Source organism: Lupinus angustifolius, chromosome LG08 (genome assembly GCF_001865875.1).
Source record: "Lupinus angustifolius cultivar Tanjil chromosome LG08, LupAngTanjil_v1.0, whole genome shotgun sequence".
In the NCBI taxonomy this organism is placed as follows: Eukaryota; Viridiplantae; Streptophyta; class Magnoliopsida; order Fabales; family Fabaceae; genus Lupinus; species Lupinus angustifolius.
The window spans coordinates 25,299,597-25,319,597 of NC_032016.1; the positions used below are offsets into that span (position 1 = coordinate 25,299,597).

Genomic DNA, 20,001 nt, shown 5'->3' on the forward strand with positions numbered 1-20,001 from the left:
AAAAAAAAAAAAAAAAAAAAAAAAAAAAAAAAAAGTAAAATGATCCTCCATCCTCAACCGTGTCTCATTCTCCGAAGTTTATTACATTTTGGGACATAAATAAAAGAAAAATTTTAAAACAAAAAATAATAAAAAATCATATTTTGATTGGCTTGAAATATGAAACAGAACACCATTTGAAACAGGTGATTATAGTCCTAAAAAAGGGGACATTGGTCCTTAACTTAAGCCAAGTAGCAAATATTTTTGACATTGCAATACCTCTTTGTCAACTTAGCCGTTGCAGCACCCTCTTCCCTTCAATCTCTTCTGTTTTCTTCATTGAGTTTAATCAAAATGAATCCTCCCCTTGTTTCAAAAACCATTCTTTCTAACCCATTTCATTCCAAAATCAACACTTCTTCTCCAATGAAGGATGCCCATGTTTCAAAAACCAATCTTTCTAATTCTACTCCATGCTTTTCTGCACTATCTTCAAGTTCTAGCAATAACAGCATTAGTTGTAGTAACAGTGAAACCGATGAAAGCCCTCTTTCCTCTCAACGTTTCTCAATCCAGAATGTCAACTATCAATTCTCAACAAAATGTATTAGCATGCCCAATTCACATTCACATCGATCCTTAGCTGTTCTTTCAGGCCATGTTGGTCCTGTTTCATGCTTAGCCGTATGTGGAGAATTTATACTAAGTGCTTCCCAGGGAAGAGACATCATAGTGTGGCAAAAACCAGATATGAGGTTTTTCGCAAAGTTCGGCCATGGCGATGGGTCTGTCAAAGCACTTGTATCCATTGGGAACAAGGTCTTCACAGCACACCAAGATAGCAGGATCAGAGTTTGGAAAGTTTCAAGGAGTTCAGAGAATGTTTTCAAACTTGTTGATACTCTTCCAACAACAAAGGACTATTGGGGGAAATTCATGAAGCAGAGCAATTATGTTCAAACAAGGAGGCACCACAAGCATTTATGGATTGAACATGCTGATAGCATTTCTTGCTTGACTGTTAATAATGGTTTGATTTATTCAGGTTCTTGGGATAAGACCCTTAAGGTTTGGAGGCTCTCGGATTTGAAGTGTTTGGAGTCAATTAAGGCGCACGATGATGCTATTAATGGATTGGCAGCATGTAAAGGGATTGTGTATTCGGCTTCCGCGGATGGAAAGATTAAAGCTTGGGGGAAAGAAGGGAAGAAAGATTCACATTGCTTAAAAGGGGTACTAGAGGGTCACAAAGATGTTTCTTTTAATTCTGTGGTTGTTTCTGATGATGGGAAATGGGTTTATGGAGGGGGTTCTGATGGTTTTGTTATAGGGTGGGAAGGGAATGGGAGTTTTGAAAATTGGAAACTTGTTTCTGAGACAAAGGCACATAACATGGCTGTTTTGAGCATGTGCCTAATGGGAGGGTTTTTGTGTAGTGGCTCAGCTGATAAAAACATTGGTATTTGGAAGAGAGAGGCCTTTGGGAAGCTTTGTAAAGTTGATGTTATAAGTGGTCATGAAGGGCCAGTGAAATGTTTGCAAGCCTCATCAAATAGAATTGATGGTGGGTTTATGCTCTATAGTGGAAGCCTTGATAGAAGTGTGAGAGTTTGGTGGGTTCCAAGGAATAATAATAATGCACAAGTAGAAGAAGAAAACTCTCCTGCAACACTTAGCACATTGAACCAATCCATCATCTCATGTTAGGAACATATTGAAGGTTGAGTAATGAAGCACAGGGTCTATTTTTGGCAGTGTCTGCTGTGCTTTCTTCTTCCTTTCTTTTCTGCTTTGAAGTCTTGTTATATGTTCCACAAACACTGAAGCTTTTGTTTCTTTTGCTTTTTCTGTGTGCACTTATGTTAATTTCAATTTTGGTTGTATGGTTTGCTTTTGTATTTTTTTGAATTGTATTCTTAGTGGAATTAGGGGGCATAGCAGAGTGGTGTGATTATACATTTTTTTATATCTCTATACAGTTGTAAACATGCCTTTCAAGGTTCAATCAATGAAAAAATTTAATGTTCTTTTATTGGTAGCATGATCCATTTTTTGATTTGTACATTATACCTTTCTGAAGAACTCATTCGGTAGCAGATTATTTGATACTCTCTAAATTTGTTTGAGTATGAGAAAGAAAATAATAATTGTAGAAATATAATTGAGGGGAAAAAAGAACAATAAATTTAATGTAAATCAGCATAATTATTACTTTCTCTAAGGGTCTATTTTTTTATAGAACACCTCATTTTGTTACCTTGGTGCATTGAAAAGATTAGTGTCTCCCAAAGATATAATATAACATCTTCAGCAAGCAAAGCAAATACAACCAAATCAACCCACCCAACCACTATAAGAAAAAGAAAAAAAAATAAAGATTCTCACGACAAACAAAAATGTTATATTCGTAGTGAAGGGATCTTGTCATATGTTAATAATAAGAAATCATTCTGATATATTAGCTATTGATATTTATAACAGCATACCCATTCTTCTTCCTATTTTGTCAGTGGAGACAGTGATTTATTATCTCTATAAGTGGTTTCTTGCATGTTCCAAAGCTTTTAGTGATTCTCACTTAAATTAAACTGTATTTAGAACTGAAACTCATTTTGGAAACAGTTCAATTTTAAAAACCAAACCACATATGTACTAGTATATGCTCCTAGATATAAAATATTCCCCCAATGCTGTTTCTGTACAAGTAATCCAAGTGTGGGATTTTGAAGTTATTGACTAGTTTTTGTGCCTAATTTGATAAAGACCTTTCTGTTTTTCCACCGTCCATATTTGGTACAAAGAAACTGAAAGCAGCTATGCTTACTTAACTTGACCAAATAAAGTCTTAAAACTTTGGGACTTATGTAAAAAGGAAAGCCACCATTCACTATCCAGCTTCTATAATCAGCAAGGAAAGAACCTAATTGCTTTAACTTTCCTGAAGCAAGGTTTACAATACTGGGTTAGGACCACAGAAAAGAACATTAGATTCTTCTATTCATGTAAAGAAGGAGCAGCCATTTGTGTAATTAATAACATAATGAGGAGCTGTTTTGTTTCTTCACTTTTTTGTTCTTAAGATATTCACAAGATGCTGCCATATTATAGTATTATTTGTACCAACCTTTGCTTTTTGAAAGAGGAAGAAAAATCATGCAGTGTTAAATAAATAAATGAAGCAATCATTTTAAGCAACAAGTATAAAACTTGTAAGTAATACAGGTGCAACCAAACTGCTGAGAAATCTTAAAGACACTCCCTTTTAAGTTATTTGGTGAAACACCTACTTGTTCTTAAATGGGTTTGGCATCATATTTTAAATTTATTAATGTAACTCAAAAGTTCATTCCTACTATTCTCAAAAGTTCTTAAATGGACCCAAAATCTACCCAGTATCCCACATCATCCCTTCCCATGCACAATCAATTGCATCTTATGTTTCTTCCCTTGGAATGCTTTTTTCAATTTATGAACGGTTCATAGTTAAAGACCAAATGTTCATACCTCCCACGGTGCAACCAAGTGTTTCACTCATAACTAAAAAGTGCCCACTATATTTTAATGCGTAAATTCATTGTTCATGTTTTGTTGCTGTGCCCAAATCCATTTATATTCATGGACCACATTAGAATACATTCTTATATGGAGACTGAACCAAATGATAGAGTTATACAGTTAGACCCATTGTAGACACTAATAAGCAATTTGGGCAAACTCATAACTAACTATGTTTATCTTTTTGCTAGACATGGAGAATGGTTTAGACTGTAATATGGTCAAATGCCATTCTGATGCAATGAAAAATGTGGCTTTCTTCGCATCTAACCTTTTCCTACACCCGTGAAAGTGTACTCCATCAATTCGTTTAGTCCCTAGAAGTGTATCTACTATAAGTGATTGATGAGATACACTTGCAGGGACTAAACTGATTGACAGAATACACTTGCAGGGACTAAACGTGTAATTTCCATCTATTAGGAACTAAAGTGACGAGTGGCTACAATGTGAGTTATCAAAGTGACTATTTACTCATAAACAAACTGATGAGCACCAAATCAACCACTCAAACCTGAAGCTAAATTAAGTAGTAGCATTAGATCCCAATTTCTTGCAACTTGCAAGCCAGGGTCACTGTAATAAGCAGAACTTCCTATAAAAACCTATAACAGTATTACAGTAGCATAAATACATGTCCATGTCATGGTCCTAACGACACTAGGACTCCAAAAAAATTCCAGTTTGGGAAGAAAAAAGAATTTCACAACATACTCTTATCAAACACCCTGAGTTGAATAACCATTTATGGAACCCAAGTAATCTTGAGCCCTCAGTAATGCATATCGAGCTTGACCAGCTCATAAATAATCACTCACTTATTCTCCATGCAATACCATTAATCATTGGAAAATCCTTTCTTACAGGGGTGTAGTGTTTTTGTTCTCAGCGATGCAGGAGTAGATCCAACACAACAATATGTATAAGTTCACATCCGCTTGTAGAAAAGGACATATGCCTGATCATGCAGCACCTTACTTGCTCCAATAACAAAGACAGATGAATCATCAAATCGTAGCCACTGACCATTGGGGTACAGGGCATCAGCTGTGTAGTGCCCCTTTGAAGGTTCCCATCCATGATGAGTAATTGTAGCAACAAGTTCATACTTCCGACCCTGCAGAAAGCTTAAAAATCAATTACCAACTGTGCTCTCTTCCTATAACCACTAGGACCCCAGAGTCATAGACAAATGTAATTCTGGAGGGCAGTGAAAGATAGAAGTACCACATTGGCTCTTCCAAAAGCATTTTTGTTTCGACCCGGAAAGTTTAACCAGAATTTTTTTACTAGTGAGTAGTCTAAGTTAACATCCAAAGTAGCTTTCAAATTATTGAATTTAAACAATTACTAAAAAACTGCATTCAGCAAACTACTCTAGTCTGAAGCTATTTTCATGGAGTTAGTTGAATTAAAAATTTTACTTAAAAACTGCACCAAGTAAATCAGTCATGATTCTGCGGAAAGATACATCCTCTGCTTCTCTGGTAATAATTAATGCACCAGAATTCCTGGGAAAAGAAAGGGTAAATGCACCTGAAAGTTAAATATCCATGGATATTTTGAGATTTCTAATTAGACCCTTTTAGACTAGGGTCTCCTGTAAGTATGATCATAACTACGTGTCACACATAGAGCTATGCTACAGGCAGTCAGGGGCCAGTTCTTCACATTTTAAGTTGACTAAAAAATATTTAAAAAGAATATATCACATTCATAACTAGCATAAATTATACGGCACAATCCAAGCACTAAAGTTCTTAGCTTTATTTTTTTATAATAAAAAAGTTCACTAAGTTCACTAAATTCTTAAAATATAATACAAGTAGGGAGTTATCTTAGAAGTAAGAGAAACAAATTTACAATGAAAAAATATAGATATACCTACTGCTGCTAAGTTAATTTCTTTGGAAAGAAAAAATGAAGTACACCAATGAGAACATGAAGTAGTTGCATTGAAGAAACCAGAAAGAGTTGCCATCATGATCTCTAAGTTTACTAACTAATTTATGTTCAAAACACTGACTGTTATAGTCTTATAGAGTATATAGATACATATTATTACAATACCTCATTAGATGGTGAAACAAGCAAGTCACGAGCCAATGTCAACTCCAGAGGAAAGTGCACAGGCTTAAGCAACTTAGTGCTTCCCTGGCTTCCATAACCAAAACGCATCAGGTGTAGTATCATTACTTTTGGTAGTGTCTGTATGTGTACATCTTTTCTTGCAGTCACAACACCAGCCTGAAAGGAATTTAAAATTCTTACTATTTAAAATATTGACAGTGTGCTACAAAAAGTTACGGAATTAAAATAGAAATATGAATATAAGTGGTATTTAGTATCTTTAAAATACAAAAATCACTTAATACTTACTTCAAGTGATTGGGATAATTTAATAAAGGTGATAAAATGCTTCTTAATGTTTAATAAAAGCCTAAAATTTTAATAGCACAAGAAAGCATATTATCCAGCCTGGGTTACAAGACCAAAGGCATGATTACCAAGTACCATTGGACGAGCTGTTATATTATGTTAATGGCCAAGATGAAAACATTCTATGCTGCCAAAATACTTAAGAGGAGCGCAGGGATATGTAGACCATGGAAGGCAACACGGGAGCTAAAATTCTGCCACCAGTTCCTTGGTCTTCATTAAACAGCCTTGCAGTTATAATATTTTGAAATTGATTGATTTTCCACTTGTTAAAATCAGCAATCCGTACAAACAATGCTATGATAATATTAAGGGGTATCTGAAAAACAGGGTCAAATACCTTTCCAGTGAGGGATGTTCGGTACCCTTCAACAGTTTCTGGTGTAGAAAACAAGTGAAATGCATCCTCGATCGTGTGGACAGTATCAGGATGAATGTCGAGATGGAGCAAGAGGTAAGGTTGAACAGTGGCAGAAGGTTTATTTCCTAGGCAACAGAAAAATTTTAAATAAAAAATGCTGTCATCTATTTATTATATACTTTAACATTACTCTTCCCTTCCAGTTTTAATGTCAATAATGATGGGAAAGGTGGATTGCAACCCAAGCAAAAAAAATTGAAAGTGCATAATCACAACTATACAGAATGATACAACATAACATATGAGATGAAGGGAGGTGAGAAAACTAAACTGTAGGTGTGCAGAAAACCGAGACAAACAATAACCATGTCAAGAAAAGAAAACCATGTGGATGTGAGATGATATGTGAGTAGCATTATTCCAGACAAGATTAAGTTCCACAAAAATTTAACCGGCACGATAGTTAAAAAAAAAACAAGTTCCTTTCTACCTTTAGCTTTCACCATACTTTGTAGTTGTCCTCCAAAAATATCACTTAACTCTGACGGTGCAAAACTTTGAATCCTTGTTACAGCAGATTTATTCTTCGGTCCCACTGTTTCCCATTCATCATCTTCCACAGAGGAAACAAGAGAAGAATTGCTACCAGTAAGACTTGAAGACTTACCTTCAAGCTTTAGTAATTCATCATGCATTTGATCCATTACAAAGCTCAGAAATTCCTGAGCATCTTCCTGCCTGAAAGTGCCATGTAAGTACAAAGTATATCATACTTCGGCATGTGATTGCATTGCACACTTTTAAATTACTAATTAAATCATACTTTGGCATGTCATTGCATTGCACATTTTTAAGTTACTAAGTTTTCTAAATTGGATCTACCAGGCACATTGGTTTCATTATTATAAAAAATGTTATATAAGAAACAACACAATTGATGAGGCGGAGCATAGTCCAGAAAACGAGAAAAAAAGGAATTGACGATTGTATTTCTAAATGTTCACTCATCACCCATGAAAAAGGACCTGTCTAAATATTGTATCACAATGGAAAATAACTGTCTCCATTATTTTCTGGCACTGAAACCATGCCTTTAACATATGGTCACACTTTAAAATAGTCATATGCATGCCCATGCAAAATAAAACAACCAGCATGGACATTAGTCTTCATGACATGGCCAAGTAAAATCCTATTTGTTAGCAAAATATTCAGTGGTTCAACTAAAGAACTATTTACAGAGAACTTTATTTCGAAATTTTGTTTGGGGGCAGGGAGAATAACAGAGCATAAATAAAAACCATATCTCACCAACCTTGGTCTCCCTGACATGCTATTTGGCACATCAGGAGTAAATTTTTTTAGAACACCTTCAAACATAACAGGGCGAAATGGTCTTCCAGTCTCAAAAGTATCTGTATCTTTCTTCTTTAATATTGTTGTGCTAGGGGAATCAAATTGAGTGATAAACTCAGCAAATGCGGTCAATGTGGGATAGCCAACCTGATACAACATAATAAGCATGCAATAATATCAGTTCAACAATTTCTTGCTTCTTTTAGGATAATAGATAAGCCAGAAAAACATTAAGCATACAGTAGTCTAGTAATGTAGTATGTATTTGGCATGACAAATTAGATTGTAATCTAGATCAACAATTTATTGTTTCTTGGTGTTTGGTGAACAAAAAATAAAGGAAAGCTATAAGCACCTCCAATGATTGATGTCTCATTTTTGCCCCCTTCAAATTTTCAGCAAATGATGATTTTTACCCCAACACAATATATAATTACATATACTTTAACATCATTTAAACAAATTTCAACTAGATATATAAGCTAGCTTTGTAAAACAGAGTCTTGAACAATAAAGTCTAAATGTCATTTTTTAAATAAGCAATTACATATGTATTACACTTTAACATCATGCAGCCAGTAAGTTAAACTAAAACCCTGATAAGGCAGTATTAGTTGATGACTTGACGCAGATGTGCAGCATCGGAGAGACTAACCTTAGGAATGTTGCGAGTCCTTAATTCCTGCAAAAGCTGAACAAAAGGAGAACAAGACAACAGTGCCTGCATGGTTGCATTAACAAAGCATAAATTCCCAGAGTTAATAAGGCCTCGAGGCAGTATGTCCCTAGTGTGTGTAACAATATGCCCATTAGGTGCCTTTTTGGAATCTTGATCAGATAATTTTGATGAAGAATCAAGACCACTGCCAACTTTATGTGCATTCTTCAGGCTTTCAGCCCCAGGAACAGCCAGGCTCAAATTTGAAAAATGGTTGGAGTTACCATCTTCATCAAGTAATGTAACTGGATGCACATTGTGCTCTTTAACTTCGCTTACAGTAATGGTACTAGAGGGGCCAAGGGAGAAGTTAGTAATCCTGCCATTCTCTTTTATAGTTTTTGACGCTCCAGGTAAATTTTTGGCAATGCTGGCACTGCTCACACCATTGCATTTCTGAGAATCAGAGGGACAAGCACTGTTTGGTGCTTTTGGTGACTTTGGCAGGTTACTTGGATCAACAGTGACAAGACCCAGAGAACCAAATTGCAGCTGATTCTTCTCCGCAGAGTTTTCCTTTCCCTCAGAGCCAGAAGACTGCTTTTGCAGTAATGATTTGGTTTCATCTTCACTAAATGACCCAAACAGGAACATCTGCTAAGCAAGAGGCACAAGTGGCAAAACAAAATTAATAATCTGCACGAGAATAAACCTTGAAGAAAAAACATAAAACATGAATTCTGCACATGTTTGGGAAAATAGCTTAATTATGTTTTTATTCAATAAGCTTAATGGAATTTAGCTATAAAGAACTAATTGGAAGGTCACAAACTATTTTCTTAAGATTATTTTCGTAAGATGGTTTCATAAAATAATTTAACTACCTTTTAACAATGTAAACAAAGGCAGCAAATACTGTAAACAGAAAAACAAGGAAGGAAAGATAGATCATTCTCTGTAGTAATACTAAGTCATGCATCGATTGTTTTTGCATTGATCACAATTCACAACCTAGTATTAGAATCAATTTAATAAATGGAACATTCAACAACAAAATCTAAGCTTCAAACTTTTTCATCAAAGAGAAAAACAAAATAGCTATCAACAAACACCCTTAGGTATTTGTTTTCAGAGCAGACATTTTTTAATATAATAGGCAAAAATCCAAAACCCAACTCAGCAATTTCCAATTTTATTCACATCAAACACTCATCCCAAATTATATATCATCAATTGAAAAACAAAACAAAAAATCGAAAATTCAGAATCATTGGAGCAAAGATCCCACCTTAGAATCACTCGTGTTGAGGAAGGGACGGAAGTTGTACAGCCAAAAAAATGAAATTAAATAATAAGAATAATAATACGGGAGAATAAGAAAGTAGAGAAAGATGAGGTATAGAGAAAGGGCGTGAATCAGAAATTAGGGTTTTTGGAGACCCTGAAAGAGAGGCGGTGGTTGAAGACATGAAAAGAGAAAAAAGAGAGTTTTTGGAGAGGAAGAAGAGAGAGAGCATAAAACAAAGGCACCCTCCTCCCCAATTGAGCCTTATCACCACCACGGAGCATCGACAACGCAAGTTTAGAGAGAAACAAAACTGAGATTTAGGGTTTCGAAATTGAAATTGAAATTGAAATTGAAATTGGTGAGTTTTGATGTTATCAGAAACAGTTTTAGGGTTTGGGATGATACCACAACACAGCCTTCGGTGCTTCACTTCACTCCTCTCAATTAAAAACTCTAAAATTAATCTCACTTTTTTTAATTTATAATTTCTAATGTTCTTTTGTTGCCACATAATGATTCAACAAAACTTTAACTTTTAGACACCGGATTTACATATCTAATGTAATCGTTATTATAGGATATAAATTAGATTACAAATTACTTAAATTAAGGAGAAGATATTATTTTTTAGTTTAATATTTATGAATGTACCGTAAAAATTTATACATAATCGATGCATTATTATTATTTATTTTTATTGTTTTTATTTAAGAGTCAATGATAATTGACCATGAATAATAAATAATAAAATGACAAAATAAAAATATCTTACACTCACTATAATTATATTTTTTTGGCATTATTAATATATTTTGATATTATATTTTTTGGTACTATTAATAAGTTTTGATATTATATATTCTTTGGTATTATTAATTATATTCTCTCACCTGCTAAAGAATTATATCGTGAGTATGAAATACTATTATATTATGAATTATAATTGGTTTGTTAATTCAAGTATCCAAAAATTGAATAATGATAAAACTAATAGTGTAATATTTATATATTGATAGTGTAAAAATTTATACATAACCAATGTGCTGTATATCCTTCACTTGAATTACTTTTTTTAAAGGTCAATAATAATTATAAATAAATGGTAGGTGATATAATAATAGTGTAAAAAACTCTTACAACTTTAATATTTACTTATTTTTCTCTAAAAATAATCAAAGTACTTGTATAAAATTTGGAGTCATATTGTTGAAAAATGTTTTGGCTTTAGGGAGAAAAATAAAAAAGGAAAGCAACAAATTGGGCATGTTCAAATTTCAAAGTAAGAAACATTTTTTTGGGCCTAAGCCCAATATATTGTTAGGTTCAACTTCTTAATAAATATTGAACGGTCTCAAACTTTATTCATCTTCTACCCCAATTTCTCATACTACTCCATTCCAAGAAATTCCAGAATTCCTTTTTTGATGTCAGGATTTGTGATTTCAATTATTCAATGCATGTATTGTTAACTGCATTTTTTAATTAGAAAATGACGAATAGGACAAAAACGATTTGTCGAATGCAAATTCTATCATGTTTTTGCATTATAAAATATTTATATGAGAGCTCTTTCAAGGTTTATTATCTTATCATATCAATTTTAAATCATAAATCCTATCATACATAATTCTCTAAAAATAGTTTATAAATTTTCTTAACATAGTGACATATTACAATGTATTATTTTTTATTATTAGAATTATTTATTAGTGACAATTGTCACTTCCTATAGTTCATATAATTAGAATTATTCTAATTATAATATATCAGTTTTAAAATTATCAATACTTGGAGATAAAACAGATTTTGATCTAATTAATTTATTGCAAATTGCACATGTTTAACTTCAATTATTTTATTTTTCCAGGTTCATATTACTTTTTCCGACATTTAAATCATTCCAACTGTTCTATATTTTTGTAAATCAGAAGTTCCATGTTATAGACACATCATGCTAATTAATATTTAAAAAAATCAATCAATGCTCAATCTTAGATATTAAATATTGTAACAAAAAAGGGTTTGCATTATAAATAAGTTATAACCTCTATCCCAGATCTTATGGCACTAACACTACTTCATTGCCTCCCAAGGTTGCTTTAAATTAACCACATGGTTCACATTTAATTGAGGATTAAAACCTTTCCTTTAACTTGCATGAACTATATGTTTAAGTCTAAACATTTAAGCATCCAATTATTAAAAGCTAAAAATTTAGAGACCTCAAAATTATAACTATTATTTCACGACCCTTTTTTTCTTCAAACTGAACAAGACAACTAACTTATTTTTTTACAAAATAAAAACTTGTGAATTAGCTTATAATTTGTTTTTTCAAGAATTGTCATAGTTTATGTTGTACTACCTTTTCTTGCAAGACAGGGTGAGTCCAAATTTAAAGACTAGGTGAAGAGAAACACAAATTTTCCACATGTAACATAATACTGTAGCGCATGTCTTTTGTTGTTAAGATTGTATATGGTGAATAAAGGGAACCAAAAACACTGCACTTGAAAGGTGCAACCTAAGGTTACTATCTAGAATCCTAAGCCACATAATATATATCATCACATGCTACATGAAATGCCATAACATGTGTAAACATGTCTTAGTCAAACTGGAACATGATTATTTATTTGATGCATATGAAATTTTGTCATCATAACACAATCTAGTTAGTAAAGTTCCAAGAATTGAAGGGTGATTCACCAATGAGTAGGAATCAAATCACCACTCCTAACCACTGAAGAACCTATATTATAGTATTAACTTCCATGAACAAGGTGCAACAGTGTTACAGCAAGAAGACACCTCTGATTATTTTTGCTGCACTTACCCATTGGTTTTTGTTCCTTACTCGTTTTAAAAACTGTGTTATTTGATTATCTACTTTCTTACTTTCCCAAGAAAATGACACAGTAACTCACAAAGGTCTGTCACACAGTCAGACTCCAAAAGATTCCAGTAACTGCTGACTCTTGTCATAAGAGTCAGCCGAGAATCACTTGTCTCAAACAGTGTTTCATTCTTTGTTTCAAATCAATCATATATTGATATTTGGATAAAAGAAATTTTTTAAGATGTGCATGTCATTTCATGATAGGAAAGAGAAACACCACAGGCTATATGATATTATATCAGAAAGTAGCATCACTCACATGGGTTGGTGCTAGTGGGTAGGACCCACTCACTCAACCTAGCAATATATAAATGTGTAGGGCCCACTTCCCAGTGTCACTAGTGATGTTTGTGCCTTATGGACCACCTTTCCCCCCACTATAATAATGGCAAACCCCACCATATGACAAAATTGAAAGGCAAAAATAATTGCATGAACTAAGAGACAAATTCTCCTTTAAAATATCAATATATAACAAACATGAGTAGGGAGAGGCAAATAGACCAAATTAGTCTAAAAACCCACTTTCAAATTCTTTGCTAAATCTTTCTCTATTCTTTCTTGGTTCATAACTGTGTCCAACAACTAAGTAGAAGTACAAAATATAACTTCAGATTCAGTAAAGGTGAAGCCTGTCCCATTTCCTTTACTGAATCTGCTTTTTAACTATTGCATTTTGTATGGTAGTAAGTAGTATAGTATTGATGATTGATAGGTGATGCTGATGATTCTTTACAGATTTGTTGGATGCTTTGGTTTGTTTTGGTCATGCTTCATTTCCTGTCAAAATATTGTGTGAATGAACAACTTAACCCACTTCATGATGATGATGCATGTTGAAGACAAAATGCGTATATAGTTCCATATTGAGCAAAACCAACATACCTTAACCTCATGAAACTAAATGCCAATCGGTCGGCCTGTGCCGGCAAACATGCCAATAGTTCCATGGCCAGAAGAGAACCTAATTAAGTCCAAACCAATAATATATCATCAAAATTCCAAAACTTAACTTACCCAAAAAAAGCCAAGGTCTAAAACTTGTATGGATGGTGAAATTCATGTGGATGGAAAGAATCCAAGTGTGTGACTTCAGTACCTTGGAATTTGGCAATTAAAGGATTTGAAAGAGCCTGTGTCCAGAGAAGATGGTGATGGGAGCAATGTGGTGGTACCAAATTTAGAGTTGGAAGATGCAGCTGATGCATCTGAATCAATGGCCTCGATAGGTCCATTGGAGAAGGCAGCAATGCAGTCACCACCACCAGCTTTAGTAGGGGAAGCAAAAGGGCTATCAGGGAGATTATGATCCAAACTGCATTTATTCATAAAGCCATCTTAAACACATCTAACCTTTAAAATACTCTACCCAAGTTGGAAAATTTGTAAACCGAAATAAATGCACAAGATTTTTGCCATGGTCTAAAAGAGGAATATTGATGCAAAAAAGGTATTTTTCTTTACTATTCTGTGTACCCTTTTTGCTATTATAAGTGACAATAAGTTTTATACCATTCCTGCAAATCACACTCTTCATGACTAGAGCTCTTGCCATTGCCATCATTATATCCATTTTCTCCATTACCAATCACTTCCTTTAGCAAGGAAGTGTTCACTGATGCATTACTACTAGCTGGATCTGAACTTGAACCACTATCTGTAATCAAATAGTGCAAAAAAAATTTATTCCAAGTCCTAGAAAGCCCTCAAGTCTAGTTCAAAAGCAGTTAAAATCAACTGCATTTTCAAATGGTAGAGATTATACCCTTCCAGGTCTCTGAGCTGCTATGAAACAATGGGAAACCAAGGTTTTGATTGAACATACTAGGAGAGCGAGTAAGGGAAGGCATTGGACTTCCGGTTGAGAGTGCACGATGGTGTTGCTTCGTGATGTCAAGAAGTTGCAGACCCATTAACCTTCTACTTTGAAGCTCAAGAGCTTGCTGAAAATCAGCTTGCTCCTCCAACTTCCTCCTCCACAGCATGTCTTGAGTATTGCAAAACATTCTACCTCCTAATAGAGAGAACCACATGTTAAGTATAGTAAGAGTTACTTGCACACAATATGTAAAGACAAATAAAAATGTAAGTTTAAAACTTAAAAGCATTATTAACTTACCAAGTTGGAGATCAAAATGATCTCTAGCATCTAGTCTAGGAGGAGTACCACAAGGTGAAAAATCTACCCTATCTACCTGTTGCTGTTGCTTCCTGAAAATCACAAGAAGTAGAGAGCAATAAGAACAGTTAAAATCATGTGTGAGACAATAACATAAGATAAAAATAACAAAATGACTAGAAGAAAGTGGGAGTGCCTATACTTTTCTAGGACTTTGCCTTTCTCCTTGTAAGGCTTAACAAGCACTCTAGCATCACACACAAAATGAGGGTTCCCTTTAGATAGTATGAGCTTCACAGTCTCCGGATAAACAAAGGTAACAAATCCAAACATACGCTTCTGCTGATACGGGATCCTCACATCCTGAACAGGACCATAAATGCTACAACAACAAAATTCAACAAACAAGTTAGTTTTTCAACCATTGCCAAACTAGTCTTAACCAAGTTTAAATTTAAAGCTAAACAATAATAACCTGAAGTAATTTGAAACATCTTCCTCCCTGAAAGTGCTATCTGCGGGAAAAGTCAAGTAGATCTGCCTTGAAGCCGGATTAACCATTTCAGGACTGATCAAAGAAAAATCATTCCTTTCAAGCCTAGACCTTCCAAACTTGTGCAACTCTTCATTCATCATAAGAGCTGTAACTGCTCCTCTGAATTCATACTCAAAATATGATTAAAATTAAGCAGCAAAAGAACTAAAGTATATAACCAGTTAACCAAAGTAACATAATTGAAAGGAAAAAATTGTTTACCTTGGAGAATCATTTTGTTGTTGCTCTAATAGCATATTCATGCACTTTGGTGAGTATGGAAAAGAAGATGCCATGAGTTGAGAAGCAGCAGCAAGTCTTTGGTGTTGAGCAGTCTTAGATCTGAGAAGCTCATGGCATTGATCCATCATCTCAATCTTGTTAGGGGAACCAACCATTGCAATATCAGCATCTCCAATTCCTCCTCCTCCTCCTCCATGAAGGAACCTACAACTAGTACCATTTTTGCAATAGCCTCTAGCAAAGTAAAGACAAGGCTTCCACCCAAACCCCGAATTCGGGTCCTCAGAACCCAAGCAAGCATTATTAACAGAAGAACTACTTCTATGAAGAGACCCTCCTCCCCAACCATAGGAAGGTAAAAGATTAGGGTCAGCACCACTACTTGGACTTGAATACAAGTCAGAGTGATTATGGTAAAACAAATCATGGTTCTTAAGAGGATCATAACCATCATTCAAAAAAGAAAGTTGGTCTTGAAGTTGGAACTCATCAATTGGATCTGAAACTCTTCCACTAGCATGATGATAAAAGGGTAAGGAAGATGATGAAGTGTTATTAGACCCAACAACAAAATTATTAGGACTCATGATTAACTCATCAGGGGTGTTAAGCTGGGACATAGTAGCCCAAGAAGGTGAGTTGGAAGATGTTGAGTTTGGAATAGTTAAAGCTGGTGGAAGGTTATTTCCACTGAGCCTAGAAGCTGAAATGGTGGAACTTTGCCTTGAAAGGAATGGAAATGGTGATGGAGGAGTAGAGGGTGTAGGTGAAGTGTTAGAGGGTAATCCTAAGTCCTTTCTAGCTTTAACAATCACTGAATGAACTAGGGCTTATGGACCAAATGCTAACCTAATCATTTCTTTCTCACCATGGTCTTGAATCAGAAGCATACCCATGATTTTTGATGCATTTTCAGGGTCCAAGTTTTAGATCCTTGAAAACACAATCCTTGTTGCTTCATAACCATCCATGGTTTGAAAAAAAGTTTGAAACTTAGTTCCAAAAACAAACTAATCACTCCCTAAAGAATCAAACTTTATATACCACTCTCATGTTCTTTGCTGTTACAAGTAAAGTTTCTTTTCTCAACCACACACAAAAAGACCCTACCAAGTTGAGATGAGTGGTGGTGGCATAGCATGATTCTTTCTCATATTCCTGCAATAACGCATAACAGAAGGAAAAGCAGAGTTAAAGAGAGGGGGAAAAGGAGGAAATGAGAATGGGAAGGTGCTAAAAGGAGCATTACGGTGTGGTTGATTAATAGGCGACACTAATGGAGGAAACCAAGGGACAGAGATTCTCCAAATGGTGTCTCACTTCATGTCCCAATCCAATCAGAGTATTTCATTTTATTACTTTTTGCTTTTAAATTTTTTATTTTATATATAAATATATTATTGGCTTGGGACTTGAGATGAGACACTATTAGGGACAGGTAATCCACTTCAAGAAACCAAGTGTTACCTTTGTGAAAAGGAAAGAGAGAGGGTAAAAATTTGAAGACAAAAGAGGATAGATAAAGACATAAGACAGTGGTTGTATTTCTCTTCTATAAGGAGGAAACTTAGAAAGAACAACAAATAACTGTTTTTTCCTTATATTTATCTTCCTTTTTCTTAATTTCCTCCTTCTAAATCTCCTTTATTTCCCAAATTTAATTTGAAATCTAAAACTGAGCAGAAGAGCATAGAGTTACCCATGAAAGAATAATCTGACACTCTTTTTCTCTCGTTTATAACATGGTTGGGGATGCATGAAACATAAGAAGGAAGCATGAATTGCAACAATCACCTTATGGACTCAGTGAAGTGGAAAGCTTAGATATTTAGAAATTAAGCCTGATTTCGAGTTATAGTGCAAGTTGATCCACTCTATCTAGTTGTCTCCCATTCTTTTAAAATGTATAATTTTCAAAATTACTAGTATTTAGTAACACATATTTATTTTGAAACTTATAATTATACTTTATAATAGTGGGACCAGATCCAACCCAAAAGTCCTATCAAACTAAATTGTGAGCTTTAGTTAAAGCATTGTTCCAAACTATGAAAGCTTTTAAAAATGAGTACTGTACGATCAATTTAACCATTCACTCCATGGAAAAATAGAGGGTAGAGTGGCAACAAATACATACTGTCCCAATATCTATCTTAACTGAATGTTAATATTTTAGTATTTTGTCGTGGATGACTTTTTATTGATAGTGAGACTCAAACCCACAACCTTCTGCACTTCATTCCTTATTACCAACCTCTTCACCCTCATACCACTTTACGACTCCGGTTGTTGTGATGATTACGTGATAGTAATATATATAAAGTGCAATTATGGAGAGGTTGTTCTTTTTATGGAAAATTATAAAAGGTTTTGGGGTTTGTACATGGATGCATGAGAGCGTATGATTGCAGCATTTTGCTTTATCGCTTGTCGTTTTAAGATGCCCCACCAACAAATAAATATGCATCATGTTCATCTCACCCCACCTCACTTTTTTACTTATATTATATTGTTGACGTAATTAATAGTGTCATTTGAATTTCATTTTAATGCATTTTGAGTAGAAAATTTTTAGAGGGTGAAAGTTGTTAGTTATTAGCTAGGTTTATTAAAAAAGCATTAGGATAGTTGTTTTTATAATTTTATAGTTAGCTAGACAATTATATAGTTAAATAATTGTTATAGTTTATTATTTGAAGTTCTATTTATAGTTTTTGAAATTTTGTTACCTTTATAATTATCCATAATATTAGAGTATACTATTCAATGTAAGTTACATTTAAAAGTTTATAAAAATTGCTCGTATCATGCTCATGTAGGCCTTAAGGTAATTACTATAAAAGATAAATGTTACCTAATAGGTTTACTACCATGAAACAAAACGGGCTGAATAAGTTATATGCTGCACCAAGTCTTAAAAGTCGTGGCCCAAAAATTAAGTTGAGCAAAATGGGCTGAGTTATTAGAATATGACTTATTGAACAACAACATATACAAATAAGCACATACCTCATAATACAAATGATCACAAATTCATATTCGGTAGTCCATTTAAGCATAAAATTAGTTAATTCAATTTGTTGGGCTACCTAGAAAATTGTTACAACTTACAAATACTACCTGATTTGTTCTCCAACTATACTCATCTCTACATGTATAAATACTTGCTGCATGACCTAAACTAATCAAAGTTATTCATTCCACACAAATCAGACTCTATCTTCAATTAATCAATTGAACAAACTCTATAGTTGGAGATATCACTGAATACATTTTTCTTTTATTCACAACCAGAATCTATTTGGGTATATTCTTGCACATGTTTCTCCTTTTTCCATGCAAAGAAACATATAGGACTTGGGAGTGTTGCTATACTAGAAAAGTTTACAAATAGTATTTTCAAAAGATTAAAATTATACTTCGTAATGGTTCATGTGATTTAAATTAACCAATAAATTTAAACCATTAGAATTTTATAGAATGAATTATTAAGATATGATATATGTTTTTTTAACTTTCTCCTAGAGTAATCCACTCTCATATAAAAATATGATGTTAAGACCTTATTTTTTTATAGAATATGTATTGTCTAGGTATATAGTGAACAAGACATTAATATAATAGTATAAGATCCAACTGAATTTCAAATAGACAAAAGTTTAAACATTTAATTATTGGGAGCAACATGTATTAGAAGAGATGATTACACACCGTAAAAAAGATAAGTCTTACTCATGGGATGAAAATAAAATAACATCTTTAAAAAATAAGGAAAAACAAGTAGCCCAAACCCGCTTAGGTAAGCACGGCCTGAGTCCGATTTACAAATAGTCCGACCGGGCCAGGCTAAAAAGTCCGGATTCAATAAAAAGTGTTTAAAATAATATCAAGGCTTATAAATTTCCGGACTTTGGCGGGCTGGCCTGGCCAACTTTGACACCTCTATATAAAACTAATAACTACAAAAAAAACAGAAAAATAATAAATATTTACTTTTTAATCGACAACATATTTTCATTGATTAGATATATAATTTAAGATATCAGATCATAATATATGAGAATGTGACAGTGTCTTGTTAAAGCAAAAAAAACATGGGCAGCAGTCCCATCTCCATTATTATTGTTTTTTGTGTGTGTGGTGGTTCTTGCCGATGGTCCTGTTTTAGAGCAGAATTGTTATTGTTTGGAGGAAAACATGTTTGACGTGACGCAAATATATTAGGGACACTTCTTAAAATCTACGGACAAAGTGGAGGGTATGGCTGGATATCCTCTTTACGTTACGAAAATTAAGATATTATTTGTTTGGACTTACGCAGAATCCGACCATAATAATGTTTGAAACATAATGGGCTAACATAACATATTATCTTATCGTATATTTTTGAGTATATTAGTAGTTACATAAAATATTATTTCTTTAAGTTAAGAAATCATATTACATATATTTAAATAGAAGAGGTTTACGAAATATATATTGATTTTGTGGTGTAAGGTTCCACTATATCTATAAGATGATTAAAGTGTTATATGTTTGATTCCTAGAAGTGATACATGTTGGGAA

At 33.8% G+C, this 20,001-nt stretch overlaps 3 protein-coding genes across 3 annotated transcripts; 1 reads left to right on the plus strand and 2 right to left on the minus strand.

The window, feature by feature from the left end:
* LOC109353648 (myosin heavy chain kinase B-like) lies at positions 187 to 1,858 on the plus strand. Its single transcript, XM_019595987.1, has one exon. The coding sequence runs from the start codon at positions 337 to 339 to the stop codon at positions 1,687 to 1,689; it is 1,353 nt and encodes a 450-aa protein (XP_019451532.1). The 5' UTR covers positions 187 to 336; the 3' UTR covers positions 1,690 to 1,858.
* On the minus strand, positions 4,038 to 10,020 carry LOC109355592 (ubiquitin carboxyl-terminal hydrolase 24). Its single transcript, XM_019598825.1, has 7 exons — positions 9,640 to 10,020; positions 8,349 to 9,005; positions 7,653 to 7,840; positions 6,828 to 7,075; positions 6,317 to 6,462; positions 5,608 to 5,784; positions 4,038 to 4,654 (listed from the first exon to the last, which is right to left on the minus strand). Exons 2-7 carry the CDS (start codon positions 9,003 to 9,005, stop codon positions 4,466 to 4,468), a joined length of 1,605 nt encoding a protein of 534 aa, XP_019454370.1. The 5' UTR covers positions 9,640 to 10,020; the 3' UTR covers positions 4,038 to 4,465.
* LOC109355593 (zinc finger CCCH domain-containing protein 53-like) lies at positions 12,974 to 16,718 on the minus strand. The gene is made up of 9 exons (XM_019598826.1): positions 15,415 to 16,718; positions 15,133 to 15,312; positions 14,860 to 15,039; positions 14,658 to 14,749; positions 14,304 to 14,552; positions 14,051 to 14,195; positions 13,638 to 13,853; positions 13,424 to 13,502; positions 12,974 to 13,318 (listed from the first exon to the last, which is right to left on the minus strand). Exons 1-8 carry the CDS (start codon positions 16,053 to 16,055, stop codon positions 13,439 to 13,441), a joined length of 1,767 nt encoding a protein of 588 aa, XP_019454371.1. The 5' UTR covers positions 16,056 to 16,718; the 3' UTR covers positions 12,974 to 13,318; positions 13,424 to 13,438.